The 25,000-nt window shown below is 39.9% G+C and overlaps 1 protein-coding gene across 2 annotated transcripts in view; it reads right to left on the minus strand.

Annotated features, from left to right (window-relative positions):
• Positions 1–25,000, minus strand: part of wwox (WW domain containing oxidoreductase) — a 175,578-nt gene that overhangs the window by 142,279 nt on the left and 8,299 nt on the right. For both annotated transcript variants that reach the window (XM_043227631.1, XM_043227630.1), the window contains exon 5: positions 19,014–19,120. In XM_043227631.1, coding sequence (XP_043083566.1) covers positions 19,014–19,120 — 107 coding nt within the window. The remainder of the gene's footprint in view (positions 1–19,013; positions 19,121–25,000) is intronic.

Genomic DNA, 25,000 nt, shown 5'->3' on the forward strand with positions numbered 1-25,000 from the left:
TAATCTACAGGTTTGCTCTCTCTCTCGCTCGAAAATCAAGTCGCAAATCAAACAGTTGGAGATACGGAGGAGGATATGGAAGGACGCGGAATCGTTTTCCAGCTGGGAAACGGAAGAAACGAGCCGGATTGGGAAAACCCGAGACCCGGCCGTACTTCGGGAACACGTTCGCTTAAATCTCCTTTACAGGAACATCCTCGACGGAGAAAGTTATTAATGAACTCAATTATTATTTAGTAAATTGTTGCATGTGCGCTACAACACGAAGGTTTGGGCTTAGTAAGGAGTTTTGTTTTTAATTCATTCATTATTTTTTATTGAGCCAGGGTGCATTTTAACAGTAATAGTAAATATTTTTTTGCATCGTTCCAAATAATAAAAAAATAATGAATATAACTATTTAACGCATCATAACAATAAAGCAAACCATCATTAAAATAATTTCTGAAAGAGTAATGATGCTGAAATCTCAGCTTTGATGAAGGAATATGACATTCACGAAAAAAATATATATTTTCAATTGAAATCATATTTGACCTTATTACTGTATTTAGAAACAGAAGGCGCTTTTATAAACGAACTTCAAACTTTTGAATATACATTGCAGAAATGTGTATTGCTAATTTACGTATTAAATTAATTTAAGAAACAAAAAAATCTAAATATTAATAAAAATGTATAATAAAATAAAATTACATCAGACATGATATTGTCTTTGATTAGGTGATTAAAGAATATAAAAGAGAAAAGACAGTAAAACGGGACTTATGTATTAAGACTTATGAATCAATTTCATCTGCTATTTTAATAGGTTAATGTAAATTAATTCTTCGAACCAAACTTGATTTAAAAAAAGAAAACTCTACGCCACATTATACTCATAATCAAAACAATTGAGCCACACAAAAAAGGAGAAATAAGAAACAAAAGAAAACATAGAATTATAAAAATTAATAATAGGGAAACAAATATATAACAATTTAAAATAAACCACAAACAAACAAAACACAGGAACAGGAAGAAAACAAAATGCAAAAAATGAAACAAAATTAAAATCAAGATAACGCAGTAAGAGAATAAAAAGATACGTTTAACTCGATTTCTGAAAGAAAATGGTGGCAGGTCTCAGTCTTCACTGAGCGCGTCTGCATCCTGTGAGTGTGCAGGAGAAAAACAGCCATATGATTCCATGTTCAAACACGGTTCATTTCAAACGGATCGATATCATATATCATATCAATACCGAATAATATCAGCATATTATCACCCCCTCAACTTCCTGTCATCTTTCATGAACTCCGCCCACATCATCATCATCACCTCAGCCCGTGTCTGTCCTCTCTCTCCCTCTTTCTCTCTCTCCATCTATCTGCCCTACAGGGAAAAATTTGATTTGCATCAGGAAGTGAAGTACATTGAAATAATGTGTCTTTATCACAGCAGATATTGAGAGATTTACTCCCAATTTTCCTCAGATCTGCACACGGTGCAAAACGTAGCGACACATCTGCTGTGTTCCCTGATATCCTAACAACCAGATCTTAATGCAACACCTATCGCTCCCCGATATCTGAGAGCTCGGAATAAACCCCGCCAATTACATATTTACACCAGGTGTATTTTGCAATTCTGCAGGTTTTGCGCTCTCTGATACGGTGGCCGAGATTTAAGGACGTATCAATTGCCTGTGTTAGATCCAAATGAAGTCTGTTCAGAGTAAATGTCACCACGCTGTGCAAAACTTCATATTGTTAATGTCAGCAAAATGAGAGCTCCCAGAGACAAAAAATAAAAAAAAAATAATAATAATGAGTTTCTTCTTTTTATACGCCGCTCTCTTTATGATTGCATTGTTCCAAATCAGGTTTCGTGTAATTTTCCTTTATGCTTTCAAAATGTGTAGTTTTCTAAAAACAATCTAATATATAAATTTCAATATCCAGACATAAAACATTTTTAAAAGCACCAGAGGTTTTTCTGTGTTTTTATTCTCTTTGATCATCACTTCAAATGACACGTGTATTAAAAATGATGTATTTTCTTATGAAACAGACACTGCGGTAATTGAATCCAAGATCAAAAATAGATGGAAGCATTTTATGTTTCATTTTTTGACTCGTTCAATTATAAAAAAAAAATAAATACACATATTGCGAAGCAAAGATAAATTAGCTGTATATTTGTGATATAAAGGCATTTTTTTTTCCGTAAATACATTTTAATTAAACTTTTTAAAAATAAAATGTAACAGATTAATAAGCTTTATGTATTACATAAATAGTTTCATATGTTATTTAAAAATAATTTCTATCCGTCTATTTTCCCCATCTTTTTAGTTGTTTTAGAGCTACGCTAAGTCAATTTATAAAGTTCAATTCCTTCCTTTGAATATAAATTGGAATAATAATGTGATTTAAAAACAGGCTAATGATGAAAGCACATAGCCAAGCACATTTGACTCTTGTGCATTCAAACTACGTATGTTTAATACCATCAGTGCCCATGTAATGATGAACTTCACAGAACAATGTAATAAATTTAGCTTGTGAACCATGACAAGGTCAGAGGTCAGAGAATTGCTGCCTGCCGTTGGAGCACCGCTTGACAGGAAATAAACGATGCGTTGTAAACAAATCGTGTTATTGCTTTAATTCATGCAGCCTAATTTGATTTGGCGGGAGAAGAGATCTTCAGGATCTTCGTGACACGGACATCTTCCCTCACCGTACCTATAACCGCATTACGGTGGTCTGCAGTGTCTCGCGGGGTAGACAGACTACCCTCCGAAGTTCATCAACACTTCCCTGCTATTTCAGGACAAAATGAGTAATAATGAAGCTAATCGAGTTGGACTGGGCGGCTGCTCTGACTCTGCTGCCGAGACTGGTCTTAAAGGAAAACGAGAACAATCGCCACAAACAATCGGGCAACCTATCGGAGTCAAGCTATACAAGAGGAACGATTGGAAAATAAACACCTTTCTTCGATGAGCAGAACGAGGCATACTACAGGAAACAACACAACACACAATTTCCTCATTAAGTTATAGGTATAAATGCTTCAAAGCATGAAATTACCCTTGAGCCCCCTTCTAAAAAATAACCTGGTTTGCAAATAAATGATCCATGCAAAGCAGTAAAATGCACATTATTAAAATAATAGGAGGGATTTAAATTTGCATCCGCAAACTATTCAATGCACATGGAACAGCCACCCCCATTCTTTCCTCCTTTGTTACTTCATTAGCGAATGATTCAAGTGTGATTCCCTAAAAGCGAAAACGAATTCCTACTTTTCTTAAGTGAATAGCCAATTCTCACAACCAATTCGTATGTATTTTACAAATTCGTACAACCTCACTTGCGCAATTTGTCTAGACCTCAGTGACGAGTAGGTTTAGGCGGAGGTTAAGGGAAGGTCATTTGTACGAATTCGTACAAAATGGGGACCTCAAAGAAAATATAATTTATGCAATTTATTGTACGAGTTTGTATGATTTAGCTAGACCCAAGTGATTTAGGAACAGGGTAAGGAATTAGGTTTTTCGTACGAATTCATACGAATTGTAAAACTTACATAGATGAAATTTAGTGAGGTTATACGAATTTGTACGAAACAGCTACCTTCGGAAAATATGTACAAATTGCCATGAGATTGAGTTGAGAATATCATGGTGACAAGGTCGTGTTTAGGTTACTCACCAAAGTTTGACACTGCTGTGAATTTTCCTTTCATTATGAACTCATCAACTCTCTTTCTCTATATCCTTCTTTGTGGCTTTCATTCTCCATATTGTTTTTCACATTCTCCGAAGTAAAGACACATAGCAGACAATGTTTAGACAATAAAACCCTCCTCTCTCTCCGTGATATTGGGCGAGTGTCCCATCTGGTCCAAATGGAGAGAAATGACTGGCCATCCATGCTAAGATCTACATTACACCTGAGTTATGGCCACCATTTGCAATTCAGAGTGGCTCTTTGGAGACTTCACCACCTTGGAAACGCACCCATCAGAGCTGGGGTACACAACACAATCAGGTAGATTTACTGTGCCAGGAAAGAGACTTCAGGAGATTGTGGGCCACATGAGGGCAGGCCGTCCCAAACTCCCATTCTCGCAAAGGCCCTACTGGGCCACATTCAGCCACACTTAATGAGAGAGGCCTAGATAGAGAGACAGGAACAAAATGAGAGAATAAGACTGAAAGAATACTCGTGTGATTAAAACAAAGCCGAAAACCCCAATCCTACATTTTTATATTTGTTCAAAAAGTTGGTGTTGGGACAAGCATCTCTGACATAGCTCATGCCCTCTCGATGCCCTCAAAGGCTGTTTTGTCAAATTAAAGAGGACAATTTAAGTAGTGTTTTCTTAGAGAGTGAAAAACAGATCAGATATAGTTTTTGATTGGTAACAACAAAAGCAAAACAAAGATACTTTAAATAAAGATTTACAATAGATGGAATATGTGAAAGCCACAAAGCAAATACAGCGTAAAAATAAAGAAACGTCTGTGTTCCATTGTGAACGTTCTCTCTCTTTTTTTTTTTTTTTTCTTTGAGAGCACAAAGTTGTATCAAAGACCTTCAAAGTAGACCTTACATAAAGATAAAAACATACAGAAAAGCAAAAAAAGCATGGGACTGCAATATGGAAAAGTTGTGCTATTCATTACATAAGGTGGCAGGTGCAATGCGTAAGCCAAACGTGAGTCAAAGAGGAATAAACAAAAAGAGCTGGAAAACAGAGCTGCGGCTTTGTGATGGTTAGGGATCAGATATTAGCAGGAAGAAGAAAAAAAAATCGTACAAAAAAGGAGGGCTTCGAAACATTAATCAAACTCTTCACCTAGTGGGCAGCCATATGGCTGAACAGCATGCGTATCGCACAAACTTGCTGATCTCCAGTAACAGGGTGCAATTAATTCCGCTGGCTGCATCCAGCGCAGACTACCAGTTAAGAGCACCGGGAGTATGGAAGAACAGGGAAAAAAAAGTGCTGCACCTCTTTTTTCTGCCCAAAAAGCAGAGGGTTCAAACGCTGAGTGATGAATGAGGAGGTGGTTAGGGCCCTCTCCCAACCGAGACTGCGCAGGGATCAGCCGGGAGGAGGATATAGGGAGGCAAGGCACAGAGATATAAGGTGTATAGATTTGGAAAAACTCTATTGTAGAACAAAAAAAAAAAAAAAAAACTTGCATTACTGGAGGTGAGTTTTGGTTCCCAAAGTACATCACTCCCAAAATATCTTGCTGTATAGAGTTCAGCACCATGGACAGGGGACAAACCAATTCTCTAACATAACAAGCAAACAAGATATGCTACGTCCCCCAGTACATTATTAGTCTACTTCTACAGGACACATGAACGTGAAAACTTTGTCTAGTTTTCTCAAACATTTAAAAATTCCCAACGACTTGTCATCCCACAACCTGAGTTTATAATCAATTGTGAAGGTAAAAAGGCATGAACATTGTCACAATTTCAACCAGAAATATAACAAAAATCTCAAAATCTATTTCCTTGCTGCTTGCATATTTCCATCCTATCTTAAAATGATGTGTCCTGACTCCTTGCATTCCACCTACAAATCTACATTATTAATAATTCCGTGAAACGATGAGTGAGGCACTACAATCATTGGTTCAGTTTAAGTTTAACTACAGTCTATGGTGTACCAGTTCAGGCTTCACAAAAGGGCACTTGTGAGTATCCTTTTAAATTGCATTGGCAAACAAGACACCGTTCCACAAATCCAGAATCAGCTCAAACCCTGATTAAACTTACCTACCTGTAGTAACTCTAGATTAGCTTGCTCGGGTGTTTTTGATTAGGGAGGAAACTAAACTCTGCAAGGGAGGTACCTCCAGGGCTGGATTTGAGGAATCCTGGCCTACACTCTGTGGACTTGCAAGCAAAGTCAACACAGTCCCTGGAGTATAATCTGCTATGACTCATTTTGATGACAAGTTGCATGGACTGTTGGGTAGCACACCACCATGAAGTACGCATCAGACCAGGCTTTTCACAAACAAACATCAAGGGTAGGCACTTGTAATAACTCTTTTGAACCATAAAATGACAAAGCGGTACAACCGTACAGCCTGACATCAAGTGCCACATTTGGGTCTGTTTTCCCCCCCTCGTGGTGTAATCAGCTTGTATAACTGATGCCCATCCACTGCCGAGACTTCTTCTTTCACAGGGTTAGACTTTATAATCATCACTTACAAATTCCTCCCAAAACTGCTGGCTTTGTTTTCCTGCAAAATTAGAAGCTCTTTTACATGCTTAATGAACTTGAGAGGCCTACGCTCGTAACCTGGAATATTTTAGTTTTGTAAATGAGAGGGAGTTGCCTATTCCCCTGGCCCTCTCCTCCGCCTGGCCCATACCAATATCCGAAACGACTTTGGAGATGTTTCCTTCATTAGAATATACTCCTCCTCCCAAGACTCTTTTTGCATTTTGAGCTGTTGCTTTATGATCCTTGTGGGACGCCATTAATGAGAGGAACTCCACGTCTCTCAACTTACTGTGAGGACAGGTCTGCATTTCTCCACTTCTGCTGAAGTCCGGCAGGCTATAACGGAATAATGAGCTGCATTCATCACAAGCATGGCATCCGCACACACTCAGAGACACACGCATGCGGAAACAAGACACACAAGCAGTTGTTGTCACGCTTACTCTCGCTGAAGGAAAACAGCAAGCAACACAGCCTCAGTCAAGTAAAAAATGTATAGTAATTACAGAGAATTTAAAGTTCAGAAAATTTGAATTATAGTATGTTTCCTCAGTGAAAAATTCTCAAAAGGTCTTTTCTTCTGTTAAACAATAAAAGATAAGCAGTCAATAAGTGCTGTGATGGAAAAAATTAAGTGTCCAAAGAGTTAATGTGCAGTGAACACCTTTTTGACTGACCAACTGTGTTTTTCCGTTGTTGGGAAATACAGTTGTTGGGCAAGCGCAGGTGAGACTGGTCAAAGTAATGGCAAAGTATGGTTACCACACATGCTCTTTTTCCTTAACGAGTCAATTATCCCAATCTGGTGAAGATTTAAGGGTTATGAGCAGGATCCACTTGCTTCATAAAATTGAACATGGATTCAACTGTTCATCTTAGTAATGGTACACCTTCTTTACCCACTCTCTTCCTGGACTCCAGAGGACAACACTGTGTACCAAAAAGAGAGTAGACTACTAAACATAGGCGCAATCTGCAATTTATAGCCGCACCTTGTCACATGATGCCAGCAGTCCATCCTTATGGCACCCCTTTTCTTTTACAACTGCAGTTGAAGGGCATGCCTGCAGGGTGGAGACTGACAGAAAAGGGTGGCATTGATGTTGTTCGGTGACTGACTATTCATTGACAGTGGAAAGAACAATTTATGATAAACTCAGCTGCTGAAAAGCACCTTCATTCCAGCACGGGTAAAGTCTTTAAGATTAATGTTTGCTGTTTTTGGCTTTATTATAATTGGATTGTATAGCGCTAAGAGGAAGCGAAGTGGTGTCAAGAAAGGTCCATAAGCAGGGATTCGAACTCTGGACATCCGTAGCGCAACTGTGCTATATGTCAGTGTGCTGCCCACAAGGCAATCAGCACCAACCATGCACGGGTAAACTTGTATAGGCTTCCATATTACTGGTCTGGATACACCTACCTTGAGACATGGATGTGAAGATGGAGGTCTGTTGATGGTACTGCCTACTTGTCGATTCTAGAGGTACAACAGTTAGTGGCAAGCAAAAGAATAGCATGCCCTGTGAAGAGTCCTAAGTCACAAATATCAGAATGTATTTGTATTTGGATGAATTCTAAACATTAGTTAATTTTTCATGGAAAGATCTGCAGGAAGCTTCCACATCCTTGAGGCCTTCGTCACCAACAATGCTTTTCTCTTATGCTGTATATGCATGAAAGAATTCTCAATATATTCTGCACCCAAATTAATAAGGAATGTAGATGTTAATACATAAAACACACCTATATCAGAATACCTGATATCCATCATATCCCATGACCCCCAGTATCCCATAAGCTCCTGACTCCAAACCCCAACATCTTGCTCGATCAATCAAACCTCATCACTGCACTCTCTTCCTCTGAAGAGTTGGCCCAGTCTTTCCTCAATGTTTTTTTTTCCCCTCAGACGGGGGGAGAGGGGGATCGGCCGGCAGCCATCATTAATCAATATGTTGGGCTTTATTTGTGATAATTCATCATGACACAATATTAATGGGCAGCTATGCCCTTCAGAGGTGAGCCTCATGCAAATGCGGAGGGGGAAGCAATTAACTTTCGAGCGACGCGCGGATGATTCTAAATGACAAGGATATGTCAATTACCGCAGCCAATAAAGAGAGACAGAGGCTGCGAGGGCAATCTATCCACTTTACGGCTTCTCCTCAGCCTCTTAAAGGTCTGTCTACACTAAGAGAGAGCAATCTTAAAACAGCATCTGGACAGGGCCTTGAATATGGCAGCTACTAAAAGACAACTTAATGATTTAAAACACTGTTTCTCAGGCTATTTCAGCTAGCCCCGCTGCCCTCGTGGCGTGCCCGTGTCATGCTACCATAACTTGTTTAACTTCAAATGTCTGGAAAGTATGCAATTGACTGCTACTTTCCACTTATTTATGGAAGCATAATCAGAAATGTCATGAGCATGTCTAAATTTTGTGTGTATATAAACTTTTAATTCAGTGAACTGCTTGCTATGTTCACCCACCGGAAATGTTGAATCCCGTCAAATGTTATGTCTCCAAGAGACAGCTGGACATCATTTACACACCATGTTTGACTTGTACAGTTGACGTTTTATGGTTGTTTTTTGACAGAAGAAATAAACATGCTCAGGTTTGAAGAGACACAAGGATGTGTAAATGACGACCGAATTTTCATGCTTGGGGGAACTATCCCTGTAGGCCTCTTGAAACGTGAAGAATGAGCTCATATTTCATGCATTATCTTAACAGCTACAATGAAGATGCATAAACAAAACAAATGATACCAGAAGAATATCAGTCATGTAGTTTTACAGCAAAATTGTTGATAAATTCACGTGAATTAATTGAGTCATCAGTGTCCCAATGTTTAGACCAAGGCCCTCGCTGATATCTGACTTTGGGGTAGGGAACTGGGGAATAGCTTTTTGCTAATAATTGCTAAACACTGGTGACAAACCAGTCTTTAAAAACAGCAGCACATTTTAAGCACTGAGGTTGATAAAACAGGTGCAGGACTTGGCAGCTCTTTTCCAACATTCATCTCCAGAGAGACTCGCGCGAATCGACCTATGTTAATCACAACCACCTTTCTGTGAACAATTAGTTCTCTTCTCTGCACTACGCTAGCCCGGTGTATGAATACGTAATGCTTTAAAATGACTCATTTTCAGTGTGTAGGACTCCAGCAGAGAATAAACACAAACTATCCATCACAGGCCATGAAGAAATTAATGAGAGCCAAGCAGACGCACGTCCATTGGCCGCGCAGCTCTTCAGAGCTGGAGCCAAGGGGTGAGGACAAATTAGCCTGCTTTATATCAGGGGCAAAGCGCATGGTTTGGCTGGTTAGAGGCAAGGTTTCCCACCAGGTATACATCTTTGCGAAGTAGAGGAGCATCCATTTACAAGCATCAAGACTTGTAATGATGGGTTAGAAACTCTCCCTTGCGTTTTACACGGAATAACTCTACTACGGTGAGATCTGAAAGAGGAATGATCGTTCAAACCAAAATTCAACAATATACTCCTTGTGCATTTACACTGAGGTTTCTCGTAAAATTGGCTGGACCGGTAGGCTTTTATAAGCGTACTCCCATCTCATGGCTCTCCGTACGTCCATGTAATACAGACGAACCGCAGTAGACTTGGTCTCAGTCCACAGAGCGTAGCAGAGCCTGGCAGCGCTGTAATTTCCCCCCACTAAAAGCTCAACTGCCACCAGGGGACCTGTACAGAACATTACAGGTTAAGCCCTCATTTTGTCTCCAGGTTGCAGGAAGAAAAAAAAAAAAAGGATCGGAGGAAGGAAGAAAAGAAACAAACTTTCCTTTTGCCCTGACCTGTAGCCGGCCATATACCCATGGTGCACTGGACGGCCCAGAGGTGTCAAAAGTGTTTGGGTGTGTTTTCCTCCAAACGAAAGTGGTTATTGTGTCCAAGGTCTGCAGGGGACGAAAGGCTAATATTGTTTTATGTGAGAGTGAGTGGAAAGGGAAAGCCAGATTACGACAGCAGCCCAGGCTAGCATGCATTTAGGCCCCAGAGCTGAACAATACAAGACTATCACAGAAATGCGGCAGTTTGTAACTGAGCAGGGAAAACAATGAGTAAAATGACAGGAGGGAGAAATGGTACTATGATAATGTTTGCCGCAAAAATCATGGAAAATGTGTACCACGGTATTATCTTGGTATTCTTTGAACTCGCTTCCAAAATATCATCTGGTACCAAAAATGAATCATGGTAACACCACAAAGGTATGAAACGTGTGAATAAAAAATAACTGACACACTTTTTTATATAAATACTTGAAACAGTGTTTCTGCCACTATTAGCATACTATCATATATTAATATAGTATTTATTAAGTTTATTTTTTCTTTATCAAATTTCATTTTTATATAAATGAATGATTTATTAATCATGTGTAATAAGGTACCGTTTACATGTAGTGAATGTTGGAGGTAATCACTTAAAAGCACATTACCCATAAAGCCATATTATACAACAATATATATACACCACTAAATAGATTGACAGACAGCCAGACAGGCAGATGATAGAGACAGACAGAGACCAACAGACAAATATACTATCAATGACAGACCTAAAAAACTACTAGAAATGATAGAAAAAACCTGAATCATGCACATTTATGCATATTTAATCATACACATTTAATACAAGAAAAAAAAAAACACAGAAAACCCCAGTTCTAGTTTCTCTCAACACTCTCTTCTTTCTATCAAACAGAGAGCCTAGCACTTCTTAAATTAATCCTCCTCCTAATCTGTCTGATTCATGAGTCTGTGAAAATACAAGTTGCTTTAAATCTAGTTCCAGCCCTGCTCCACGCCATTGTAATGATAGCTGGATTATCTTGTAAGATGGGTGATGTATTGAGCTTTTTACTCATTCCTTTGGCCCTATGTTTACAATCTGCTAAATATGTATGTGGGTCGCTTGAGCAAATGAAGCCGTAAAGCTCAGTCCCAGAGTATATTACAAACACGAGCATGCTGTTAGAGAATTTCTTTGCTTTAGGCCTCCCATTTCCACCAGTGTTTTTTTTTTCCTATTAATGTTAATCTTTTGAATTTACATCATAAATATCCTGAAATAGATAACAAAGATACATAAATAATCCGTTATTACATGATAAGGCTCATTAATACTGCCTAATATTAGTATTATTGCCTTCGTAGTGTCATTTTTCACTGTATAAATGTTTTACGGTGAAACAGCATCTTTGGGATAAATGTATTAAAACATTGAATCAGTCTTGATTCAGTGCTCTAGATCTATTCTAGGTAATATTTCTAATTAAATAAAGAGGGCACATCATTTAATGGAGTAATATGAACTTTTCATCGTAATTATTTGCCTAAATCTTTTAATTAACCCCATTGGCACCAAACAGATGAAGGGTTTAGAGGCAAGTTAATAAAGCAAGGTGAAAAGCAGTGAACTCTTTAACCTTCAACCACTGGCAGCCGTTAGAAGAGGACGACTGCACTCACTGCAGACCAGAGTTACTCCACACTGACCACGAATGGCCCACTTAGACTGGAAGAGACTGACTGAGTGACTATAAAAATCAGGTACAGTTTGGTTTTTAAGACGCTTGGTTGGGACGGCTTGTTCTTACAGATACCTTTCTGGACCATGACATTGGCAGTCAATGGGACACTCACAAGCATCACGATTTTCATATAAAATATCTTAAATTGTGTTTCACAGACGTAAAAATAAGCTTGGCGATTAATGTGATTAATATTTTAATTTTGGGGTCAAGCAAGTCTCCTTTGCTCACAGTGGCTCCATTTTCTAAAGTAAAATAAAACGGCAATATTTAAACAAATAACAGTTTTCTTTGTGAATATATTGTAAAATGAGATTGATTAAATCAGAATTTTCAGAATCATTACTCCAGTGTTCAGTGTCACATGATACAGTAAAGGTCCTTGCGCACCAAGTCTGAAATATGCGTATTTGGGGTTTTTTTTCATATTCGTAATCATCTGATTTTTTTTTTTTTTATTTTCTCCGGGCAAAAGTCGAATTGTCGAAAAAGTCGTTATTTTTATTCTCTTTGTGCGCAAAAAGTATTCTCTTTAATAAAGTTAAGATTGAACCAGTGGAGGCAGATGGACTTTTTTGACGATGTGTCATACTTTTCTGTTCATTATTTGGTCGTCAAATGGGACAGTCAATATACTTCTGGTTTTCATCCAAATATCTTAAATTGTGTTCTGAGAACAAACTAAGCTTTGGTTTTGGAACGACACGAGGGTATCATTGATAACAAAATTGTAATTTTAGGGTTGAGCAACCCTTTAATTACTCCAAACCTGACTTGTTAGAGCGCTCTATCTAGCGCCTTCTCCTAAAACACAAACACTCAGGTTCAAGGAGCCCTTCTCAAAAGAGCAGTGCGTCCCACGGCCCCGGGGTGCCCAGCAATACCCTCGGTCAGCATTTCAGACATGTCACTTCCTCTTTGAATCCACCGGCCTTCACCCATGATCAAGGCCAGCATCCCGAACCCCGCGCATCGACATGACACGGGACGTTACTACACACATGCTCCCAGGCTCTTCCTCCAAACAAATCCAGCTCCAAATCTAACACACTCTCTCAGCCTGCTCCACAAGCAAAAAAAAAAAACAGGCTGAGAACAACATCGGTGCACGATCCCGTTTTGGTTATCCTCCTCCTGCCGTGGATTAGCTGTTGTTTTGCACGTTCCACTTAAGCGAGGTGCACGGATCTGACCTCAATTATATTCTGTTCAATATTTGAGTCGGAGCGCCGAGATCGGGAGCCTCCAGTTACATCATCAAAGGTTAAACGGAAGACTAAAAGACTAAACTACAAGATCTGGCAAATAACTTGGATACACGAAGCAGTGGCAAAGTAAACATAATTAGCCTCCGTCTTTGTGCAGCTAATTCTGCTGATACAAACACACTTTTTTGGTCCATCTGTTTACCCCATGTTGTTTTCGGTTTTTAAACACTTCAAAGCCCTGATATTTACTTTCTCTGTCTCTCTACCCAAAAACCAGACTAAATACTGAATTATTTTTGTCAAACAATGGTTTTTTTCCTCATAGCTTCAAATGAACTACAAAGCAATTATATGCAAACATGTCTGCAAAGAGACATATCATCGATGGCCGTGTTTGGGGAGCTTTGGCGTGCTACAAGCTTCTTATATATGTTTTCCCCAACGTAGTTAACCTACAGACAAAGCAACTTATATATATATATATATATATAAAAAGTATTAGCTATACTATAATTACACTGATCAGACGCACAATTTATTTGACTCCAATTAGAGAGATAATTACTGAACTGAGCATAATAAGCGAGCATCTCATGAGAACAATACGTTTTAAAGTTGCTATGAAAAGCAATTTTTGTTTGTAGAGCGAGGTACATACGAGTGAAACGGAGTATCGACCAATAAGAGTCAACCGCCAGTGGGAGTGCATAAAGAGATCAGATCTAATATAGAATATCAGATTCTAATATGGTTCAAGGAACAGTTGTCAAAAATGGAAATTTGCTAAATATGTTCACCCCCTCAGCTCATCCAAGACGTAGATGAGTTTGTTTCTCATTCTGACGGCACCCATTCACTGCAGAGCATCCATTAGTGAGAAAGTGATGCAATGCTACATTTCTCCAAATCTAATGTGAAAAAAAAAAAAATGGTGAGTAAATGTTCCTTTTTTGGGTGAACTATTCCTTGAACGAACCATGCCCAAACAGCCCGAAGCAAATGCTAAAAATCAGATAAAAAGTATTGACGTTAGTAGAATGGTTACTTTGACTAAGCTTCCCCTCACCTCTATGGTTTATTCAGTGCTAGCGCTCCAACATGACAGGAGCGGGGCTGCGTTTACCAAACAACGTCTGAAGACCGTGAAGTCTAAACACGGTCAGTTATCTAATTACAAAGACCTGTCTATCCGCCGCGATGTTAATGCGCTTTTTACGCATTACAAGGTTGAGCTTTCCTCCCATCAACCCTCAGTGGAGACGAGGGCCTGCCCTAATTGGTTCCAGAGCTCACCCTAACAACACAACACCACGCATCTTCAGCCGACGCGCCGTGGGTTAATTTTCATCTTGATTGTAAATACTGTTTCACGGAAACAATGAACACATGCTAACACGAAGTAGGCAATTAACACGATTACAAAGTACCTCATTACCATTTTGACACAAGGAGGGGAAAAAAAAAGTGCAGCTAATGCTCTTAAATGGGAAAAAGTGGTTAAGTTATTCTGCTGGACATTAGACAGGCCTTGATCTCGAAACAATCCCTCCCGGGACTCTATTAAACCTCTCTCCCGAGATCACGAATCAAACATCAGCAGAATTTTATAGACAATCAAGAAAATTAAGCACAGACTCGACCCATAAGCACAATATTCTCAAGTACTCCACTATAGCATATTTGCCAATGCAACTTTTATCACCAGCCATCAATGCATTCGATTTAAAGCTAAATCAGTAGGATTTAAGGTAAAAAGGAAAAAAAACAAATGAACAACTACGAGACGGATACAAATTCTTAAAAATAAAATTCTTATCCGATGCGTTATCGCTATATTCTAACTTGAATAAAGTTAAGAATTATTATATTTCGTACTCTAAAAAGGATTTAAGAATGTTCTTTTCTTCTCCCTTAAGATTAGTCGAAAAACAAAACTTAATTCGGTAACTGAAATTCGTATTCGTAAGTCAACGCCACACAATGAGATAAAACGATGTCTGTCAATTTCTTATTTTATTTTTTTTTTAATTTAAGAAATTTTCGGAAACTGCAATTAAATGCGATTAAAAAGAAGTGTTCTTATTTTTAATAAGTTAAGCAATTCATATTTAAAACTAAAATAAAATAAAGGGGTCCATTTACGTATTAGTATCGGTTTCTTTCACATATTATACAATTTCAAATTTCAGAAGACACTGATCGATGAATGAAAAGCAGACACTGTACGAGCCAGCAGGGCTGTTTTTATTTGCTCTGCTGCACATCTGCTGTTTAATTCCTGTCTGTCTTTACTGTGGCCCCATCGCACGCCATAAAACCTCCACCCGCTCAACCCCATAAACACCACCAGTGTGCTTCTTACTGTAAGACTCGCTCAAACGCCTTCCTTAAACGTCTGCGCTTCTAAGAATCTGAACCTACGCGGGCTTATCTGAGCTTCACAGCTCGGACGAATACGTCGTTATCAACAATAAGAGGTGAAGAACCGAGCCGGCGACCCTGAAAAAGGTGGCCCTGCACTTCCCCCCGACCTCACAACTTGCTTTGACCTTGAGATGATGCTCGGACGAACCCTCGGCACCTCTGTCCGCGGATAAGCCCGGAGGATCTGGGAAGCGGAGATGGATGGGATCCCGGCCCGAGGGGTTAAAGCGAGCGAGGGGCTGAATGCTGATTCAGCGTGACTCTGCGCGTTTCGCTGGTTGCGATTATTGAAAACGGGAAAACGAAGGCATTTACGCCGTGATTAGTAAGCTCGTTCACACGGACAGCGAGATCTGCGCGGCAACCTGACCTCCTCTATAAATAAACCATTGTTTCTCTCAGGACAATCAGCAAATGTTTCAGCGCAGGAAATGACATCAGCAGATGGAGCTGCGTATCACAAGGGGCCGATGTCGCTTGCACTTGCAGAAAACATAAAAAAATAAATTTTTTAAATAAATCATGGATTGAGGACTAAATAGCTGAAGTGTACAAAAGTACACTGTGCACCTATTAAAATGCAACTAAAATATTAAAAGGAAAAATGATATTTTATCCTTTTGTTTGTCTCTATAGACAGACAGCTAGAGAGAGAAAGAATTTATTATGTAATGTTATATGTACATATACATCACATATACATACTTTTTTTCTACATTAAACACTATATATTAGGGTGAAGGGGTGAAATTAGAAGAAGCGCAAGATTGACCCAAAACTTAAAACGCCTCCGAACAAGTTTTACAGATGCATCTCAAATGAATCATTTACATCCAATCATTTATTATTTCCTACAGTTGTGCAGCGTTTGACCCCGTGCCTCAAGAATCACTTATGGGCTTTTATGACAGGATCCTTGTTCTGCCAGCGATACGCTTTCAACGCCAATCCTCTCCACCAGTTCTTCCCTCGCTCCTCCGGCGAGGCCTAAGGGCTTTCCAAGCGACCTCGGAAGTAGACGCGATGACCCTTCATTCCGCGGAGTCCAAAACATACATCTTTATCAAAATAACCTCAGCGTGAGAGCGTGGGAAGACACGGAGAGCGCATTCATCATTTTAACGATTAATTTCCTTGTCCCGTCCTTCCCCGGATCTATTAATATCGTTCCTGAGGTGTAAGTATGCATTTCCCCGTCGATGAGATTTATTCCGATATCATACCTTCCATTACTCATCCCCGCGATTTAGGAGTCAAATCAAATTCGATATTTTTTAATCAGAATATGAAAATCTTAAAACTTGATCAAGCCATCTTCCGGTATTACTTTCCCCATTCCTCACGAGAGGAGTCGCGAGGGCTCGTGTTTGGAGAATTAAATTTGAACGTTTCGCAACGATTGTTAGAGAATGAAAAATTAAAAAACGCCGGCAAGGTGTCGGTAAACATTAATCAGATCGTCCGGGGCTTTTTTTTTTTTGCCAGGTAATTTGCCTTAATATTTAAATGTTCTTTAATAACTCTGATTATTAAAGGATTCTGCGGATGTCTCCGCACCGTCTCTCCAACCGGCGGGTTGCGGCGCGCTTGTAAAATGCCTCGGAGCGGAGCTGCTACATTTATTAAAACACGTCGTGATTTGAAGCTGTCGGGGCTGAGGAATTATCTGCCGTCGAGAGGGGGCTTTGTTCAATTAGATATCGCCACTGCTTTAAAACACTTTAGATTCCCCTGTAATCCATTGGCATCCTGTAATTAATCAACTAATTCCAAGTCTCGGGATGGCTGTAATTACGGCACCTCGTAATAGCTTATTCTTTCTGCTCCAGCACCTACATTTCATTTGTTTATTTTCTCACACTCATAAATCTGGGGGAGTGTCAAGAGCGCCACAATATTAGTGCAATAATCAAAGTTAATTATCAGACGGCCCTCGCGCCCCCCCCTCCCGCTAATAATGGAGGCTATCGGAGAGATCGGTCTCGGCTCGGGCTGCGAGCGCAGAGCCACGGGCAAAAACCCTGCCACGCGACTTCAAGACGAGACGAATATTAATTAAGAATTAGACTGTAAAAGTGAGAAATTAAAAGAGGAGTTGAAAGCGAGGGGATCTTTGAGATTTTAAGTTCGCTTTTTGATGTGAAAAGTCTTCTACAAGAGCAGCATCTATTTTTTTACTTAAAATTAAGGATGTTTACCAGAAGTTCTAGATGACGATTATGGCCTGAAACGTATTTTACCAAAAACGCAGATATAAGACCAGCACAAAGCGAGAACGCTGCTGATAATAATGATAACTATACATTTTTAGTTATTTCAATGTTTTTATTAGTTTTCTTTGTTCTTTAAAAGTCATCAACTAGGAAAAAACAAATCATCTGACAGTGACTCCAATGATATTGTTCTTCCTGATATTGCTGACTTTCCCATTCACGAATGCACTGGAATGATTATTAAAACCATCCCTTTACTAAATCGAGTCCTTATTTAAGTGACAAAAACAGAAGGAAACTTCAATAGCAATATTTTAATGACAATAAAATAAAACCGGACCCAGGAAAAGACCTTGTGGCACCTCCAACAGGTAACAACTATTTGCACTGTTAAGAATAATTTTATTAATCTGCAAAAATTATCCTTAAATTTACTTGAAAAGCAAAGCCTTGTAAGACGTGACTTCGCCTCAGAGACATCTTGTATTAGTTTTAGTTTTCTCTAATCATTATCTTGTTTCAAGCAAACACCTAACCACTTTTTTTTATTCTGTTTGTTATTGTTATAGTTTTAGTGCAGATTGTGTGAAGGAATTAGAATGGTTATTAAAACTTAAGTTATTATCGTAGTCTTTATGTATTATAAAATATTTTTTAAAATGCAAGCATTTTGTTGTTTTATCATAACAGCCATTGGCGCTAATATCCTCTGAAGTATTCAACGCGCCAAAGAAAATGAACTTGCACCACTTTACGTACTGTGTTTCAGTTACATTTCAAAAAGGCAAAAATGCTCTCCAAGAATTCACTGCAATGAACCTGTAAAGACGAGTTTTAGCAATGATATGCATATATCCCACTCAATCGGTTACTCATCACCGCCAAAAAACGCTAAACAATATTTGAATTTCATCCAGTGTGCATGAACCCGCTCAACGGTGCTTAAACCATCACGGGAAATGGACGTTTTCAAAATGCCAGTACCGACTGGTATCGCAGTCGGTCCTTTTGACAACGCTAATTTGCCGGCAGCGCCATTTGCGTGGAACGCAAACGGTTGCTACCTACGAACATTTCAACTCTCATCAGCAGAGGTTACATACGAGGTTACGTGTCAGTTAGGATGCCGCCATAGACAGCAGCTGACTACGTAGGAAGTAGACGGTGAAGCGGCTCGCTAGGTTTTGGAAGAGCGCTAATGACTCAAAGCTCCACCTAATCGTGTGACTCATGAGAAGGCAGAGATGCCAGCTACACAAAACGTGATTTATGAAATGTAAAGGTCACACAAGACGACGTCCCACTGCAGGAGGAGTATGTGTGTGTGTGAGTGTGTTCTTACTCACCCATTCTTCCGTGATCAGACTCGCTGCTTTACTGGCACGGCTTTGGTTTCGGCACGCTAAGATCACATGAGCACCATGAAGAGCGAAAGATCGGGCAGTCTCAAAACCTGCAGATAGGGTGTGGGAGGGTATGAAAAGGATGGTGGAAGAGAGATATAAAATGATTAAGATAAGTCACTCGACTACGATAACTTCACAGTGCTCTTGCTGTTATTTGCAGAAGCTGAATCCGAGCCTGGATTCTATATCTTGGATTCGTTCTCTTTTAGACAGAAAGCCAAAGGCTCTTATAAAACTCAATCAAGTCCATTTTCGATGATAAAAACTAATCAAAGCAAAGCACGGAAACTCCAATAGCTTCAGCAGGGATAATGAAATAAAACTGGACCCAGGACAAGACCCTGAGGCACCTCTACGACGGAAAACCAAAATGTCTATTGCGAAGACATGTACACGGCTAAAATATTTCCATAAACCTGTTTTCAATTTATTTTTCTTGAAAAGCCGTGTAAGATTATACAACTTATTCTCAAAAACATATAATGTAACTTGAATCGGGTTTAATGTCCTTGCCTCGTTAACTAATTATCATCCTCTTGTTTAAAACATAAGCTCGACCAAATACTTAGATTCATCATTTAAATAAAAAAAGCATGGGGGAAAAGAAAATAAATGGTTACCATAGTTAAAAAAATATATATATATTCTCAGACGCAGGTCTTAATATCTTGTGCAATTTTAAGTAAATGGCCAATTTGTTTTAGATTTCTTTTTTTTTTTTTTTGCGCTTTTGGGAAAAAAAAAAGCACAGATTAAGAAAAAGTAACAAAAATAAAGAATAAATCATTAAAAGGGGACCAGTAAAGTCCTACATATCGACTTCCTTCGCAAAACCCATGATCTTAAAGCACTTCAAAGCTAATGCGATAAGACGCTCCATCATAGAGCGTAAAAGATATTTTGGCTTCATTTAGAAATTGCTCTGATGGTTGCCTCATATCGGTTTCTCAAATTAATTTTCGAAATCGCCGGTCTAAATGGGTCAGTCAAACCCAAAAGGTAGAAACAATGATCTAAATATATATACGGTACGGGGAAGGCAGAAACAAAACATTTGCTTCACCGAAAAAGGTTATATTTAGGGGGGACTTGGGGTATTGTTTTGGCTGGTTTTGCTGACCTGCCGTTTTGCATTGTGCCTTTGATTACACCAAGTGTGTTTAAAGTTTCTCTTAAGCTGGCATCAGCACTTTATTACCCGGAGTGGGCACCAGTCATAAAGGTACACGTTGTCTCAGAATAGATACTGCGAGAAAAAGCCTCAAGTTCATAACAATGGCTCAAGTCTGCAGGTCCGACATTAATAATCAAGTTAAAAAAATCTGAGGGAATTACAGATGGGGCGAACGGTCTATTTTGCCGTCACACGAAGGACACAAAAGGTCAAACCTCTAAATTTGCAGCGTCCCACAACACCGGGGTGAAGGAAACTGCTGTCCTGTCGGCAAGACTTTTCAGCTTTGTGGCTTTTTAACCCCGTAATCCTCAGATGCGCGTTTGCATTTCCGCCAGCCAAATTCGCTCATTAAAAGCAAAGTTTAATTGCAGCGAACCGGCGGTGAACGCCAACAGATACGCGCTCTCTTCGCAAGCTGCTTTTGTCGTAATCTCCCATTAACGTAAACCAGACACAAAGACGGAAATAAATTGGCCTTCGCGCTTTTCCCTCGACACTCGGGAGCAGTGGCGGCAGCCAGCAGGTGGACTAAATGTGCTGCGTCGCCGCATGGCTGTTCCCCCGTGCAGCGGCGCTTTACTGGCTGGCCTGCCTGCTCTCTCTGACTGTGAAATAACCCTTGGCCATTCTGCTTGTAAAACATATTACACTGTCATGGCTCAGAAAAGACCTGACAGGCCAACACGGCTCAAACAGAGAGGCATGACTCCATCGCTCTTGTGAACCCTCTCCGATGCTGGGAATTATGGGTATCAGTGGATATGAAAGTTGACAGCTGTCACTGATTGTGAGTGACACTTGCATGCATGTCAGAGTTTTTTTTGCTTCACTTTTTCCCCTCAAGTTCACTCATGATGGGAGGCCTGCGCCATTCAATCCCAAAGACCGAAACGGATCCAGCAATCGTTTTTAAATGATTTAATCGATTTTTACTTTTATGCACAGAAGAACCTGATGATTGGCCGATTGATTTATTTTGAATAGGCATATAATTGCACAGCATATTCTGTTTTAGCTTGGCCTTAATAAATAAATACGCATATTACTATAGTTCTGTGATTAATGGATTAATAAGAGATTTCCACCTCCATATTACTTTAAACTCTAACCTTAGACTTTTTTTTTAGGCCTAAACAGAGTTTAAACATATACAGAACACAATTTTATTTCCTTCTGATATTAAAGGGGAATGTGACCCAGGCGCGCGTTCACGAGATTTACCCCGGGCCGAAAAAGAGAGAAAAAGGAAACGGGATCGGAAATGCACTTCACACGAGTTTTCCCAACACACATACATATGTAAAAACCCTTGATTGATAGTCTGGCCTTCCTCTTCTATGCAAACTAACCGAGTTTGACAGCGTGCCGGCGTGATTCCGAGCCACAGACAGTCGGGACGATAGCATGGATTAAAATGAACTTTAATTAGATTATGTTTTAATCTGATTTTCATTAAAAGGTAACTAGGAGGCCTAATTGTGAGGAGAGAGCTAAGGAGTATTACCCATTAAAACTCAAAATTGGAGTAGGATAAGAACTCCTCTCTGACAAACCAAGCATGGAATTCAATTTTATGACACCTTATTAGGAGTAATGGAGAACGCCGTGTGTATCTGCACAAGGGGCTTCCTTCCCGAGAAACAGACACCAAAATACAAACAAGAGACGCGAGAATTTAAATGCCTTTCCTGCCAGCAAACCACCAAACAAAATACCGATTTACTAGCAAATCCATAATATGACAATTAAGCGCCGCGCTTTCATTGTCGCATTAATGAAAAAAGTGTCGCATTAGCGTTGATCAAAAGAGCAGCTCGCAGTCACCTTGTAAAAATCGCGGCGGTTGTTCAGCTTGAAGTGTGAATTAATCAACACTGTTGTTTTTTGTAATGGAGAACAAATTAGAACATGTTTAACGACAACAGCGACCCGCCATGTATTATTTATGGAAAATAAGAGGGGCTTGACATTAATTTGGACGTAATGACTCCGCTTGTTCGTCAACGAGGGGCAGAGAGACCCCTCGCGCGACGGGAGAGAAATCCAGCTAAATTAGCATGACGTAGCACGGCTGTCAGTCAGTTATGCGATCACCGCATTGACTTTTACTGATGTTTGCTTGGACAAGCGTAATACTGCTGGTGGCGAGGGTCGGTGATCCGAACAAACCCTCTAACCTTAAAGATCGCGCTTCGGAGCGCAGCGCATTGCGCGGGTGCCATGAAGACGGGATGTTCCAGAGGTGGCCTCTGGGTCAGCTGATGGTTTTATTGTTTTGCTAAGTTCTTCTGCGGGTCACATCCTGGTCTCTAGCGGACATGTGCGTTTTAGAGCGAAAAGGACGGGGCAACAATCCAAGACAAACACAAAGAGCGGACGGATTAACGCTCTAATTCGACAACACGATTCTCGTCGATTTTGCCCTCCGTGACTCCGAATGTTCTCCGTTGTCGTTTTAAAAGGTTTTTTTTCTGCGTTATTAGACAGATTTACAGCGGGATCTGTAAATGTCGCAGGCCAGAACTGAACTGCAATCGAATCCAAATATTCTTACATGACGGGTTATATTTGTACATTAGCTATAATAAGAATAACAACAATAATTTGTTCATTGTCAATGCAACTGTTAGTCAGAGAAGTATTTTATTTTTGTTTTACGGCTTGCTCTACGTTAAAAGAAATTTGCAGTGAAGAACAGACACCAAAATGCTGTGCAAAGAGCAAACACAGGGAGAAAGTGGGATTTGCTAATGTTGCAGAACAAACTACTGTGACACGGCCTGATGGAAAACGCACATATTTTTTTTTTAATATATTGCATGTGGTTGCTAAAGTAGATGATTAGAATTTCCGTTTCCAAACTCCACTTTTAGCTCGATTCGACTGATCCGACTTCTCAACAAATGATTGAGTTTGAGGGCGGGACTAACGGTTTATCCGGCCAACGGCAGTCCCAATGGCCATATAAGGTCGTGAAGCATCTCCAAGGGGCGGGGCTAGAGACCGCAGGTGAGGTGAAACATATATTTTGGGGGTAAAACGAGAAGTGTGGTGCAGGGAGTCTTAATTTCCGCCATTAATAACCCCCGCCCCATCTTCATTTGGGATTGGGGGAGTCGTTGTCACGGCCCAAAGTGAAATGTATGGTTTGTAATTACAGGAGTTTGAGGAGCAGAGTTCCACCTGACCAGCCCCACGCCGTTCTATTACCCCCGCCGCTTTTGCCCCCGGCTGCCCTCGGCCGCCCTTCGCTCACGTACTTCGTCTTTGACCCCCAAGTGGCCTCGGCTAAATCCCAGCGTCATTTTTCATCGTGCCGCAGGTTTGCAACGGTCACTGCGTCCCCGAGGCATCCCCCTCATGCCGATCGGGAGCGCCGTTAATTCCATCACTGCCATTGTTAAAGAAGAGAGCAAAGAGTCGTCATGCAACTTTAATATCTCCGCTCCTGGAAAAATAGTAAAAGCGAAGCGATCCATAAACCACTCGAGTTCACATTCGGGTCTTCCTAACCGTTCTAAAAAGCCTCCCTCCTTTTAAAAAGCCCGTAAAAAGGCCTTAAACATATATATATGCATTCCGGCCGCTCACCCGGGTGGTATTGAGATCGTAATCATTATCGAACCTTTTATCCCCAGTTGTAATTTTCTTGCATGTTACATCAGTTTTTTCCCTGCTTTGTGAATTTCATCCAAGGTTAATAATGCTCAATAATTTGACTAACCAACCATACCTGGTGTTCATTACAGAGCCGATAAACAGATTCATCAAAAACGGACATGAAATGCGCATTAAAAGCCTCAGATTCTATTTCCTCTGACACTCCATATCAATAACAGGCTCCACGGGCGCACGGGAGATTAAAGAGCAACTAAAAATCATAGGAAGATTCTCAAATTTTTGTTTTGTTTTCTACTTCTATGCATTGCTAAGAACATATACATATACACACACATTACATTATGTGTGCATAGATCGATAGAATTTGGAAATGTGATTAAATGGTTGATTAACAAATTAAGCAACCTTTTTTATCATGTTTGGTTCATTCAAGTGCTACACATGACACAAATCAAAGCCAATCAGAACGTACTTCATGGTAAACACTGTTTTGGACCGATGATATTTCACATGAGGCAAGACTTCTTGTATTTTATTGCTAAAATGCGCAAGTGTGCGAGCCAAAATTACCGTTCACTTAATGCATAAGGGCGCCTGTGCTTAATATAGAGGTCTGAATCAATTTAGTTACAGTTATGCTGAACAAATTTGCCTCGATCTACCAGCGCACCACAAACCATCTACTTCACGCTTTTTTTAAAAGGAGGAAACCCACAGAATTACTTCACTTTCTACCTTCAGCTGAGAGAGAGAGAGACTCAGCGACACGACCCTGGTGAGAGGCCACAGAAACACAGTCACACAGCCATCAAAATTCAATTAAACTGGAAATACATTGCAGGCATGGCATTTATCAAGGCACATAAAACTGAAGATTTCCCGTCACTACGGCTTGTTATTCATCCCCTGTGCCACCTTATGCACTCCATTTCCTGTTCTGACACTGAGCTTTCTGCAAAACAAAACAAGGATATGAGCTCTTCCAGGGGACAAATTGTGTCTTGGTTTAAACCCGATTTTTTAACCTTTGTTACATTTCTACATTATATAATGCTGAGAATAGCATTAATTATGAAAACCAGACACTACTTAATTAGATTAGAAATATCATGAAAATGCCCTTGCTTCA

This window comes from Puntigrus tetrazona, chromosome 25 (genome assembly GCF_018831695.1).
Source record: "Puntigrus tetrazona isolate hp1 chromosome 25, ASM1883169v1, whole genome shotgun sequence".
In the NCBI taxonomy this organism is placed as follows: domain Eukaryota; kingdom Metazoa; phylum Chordata; class Actinopteri; order Cypriniformes; family Cyprinidae; genus Puntigrus; species Puntigrus tetrazona.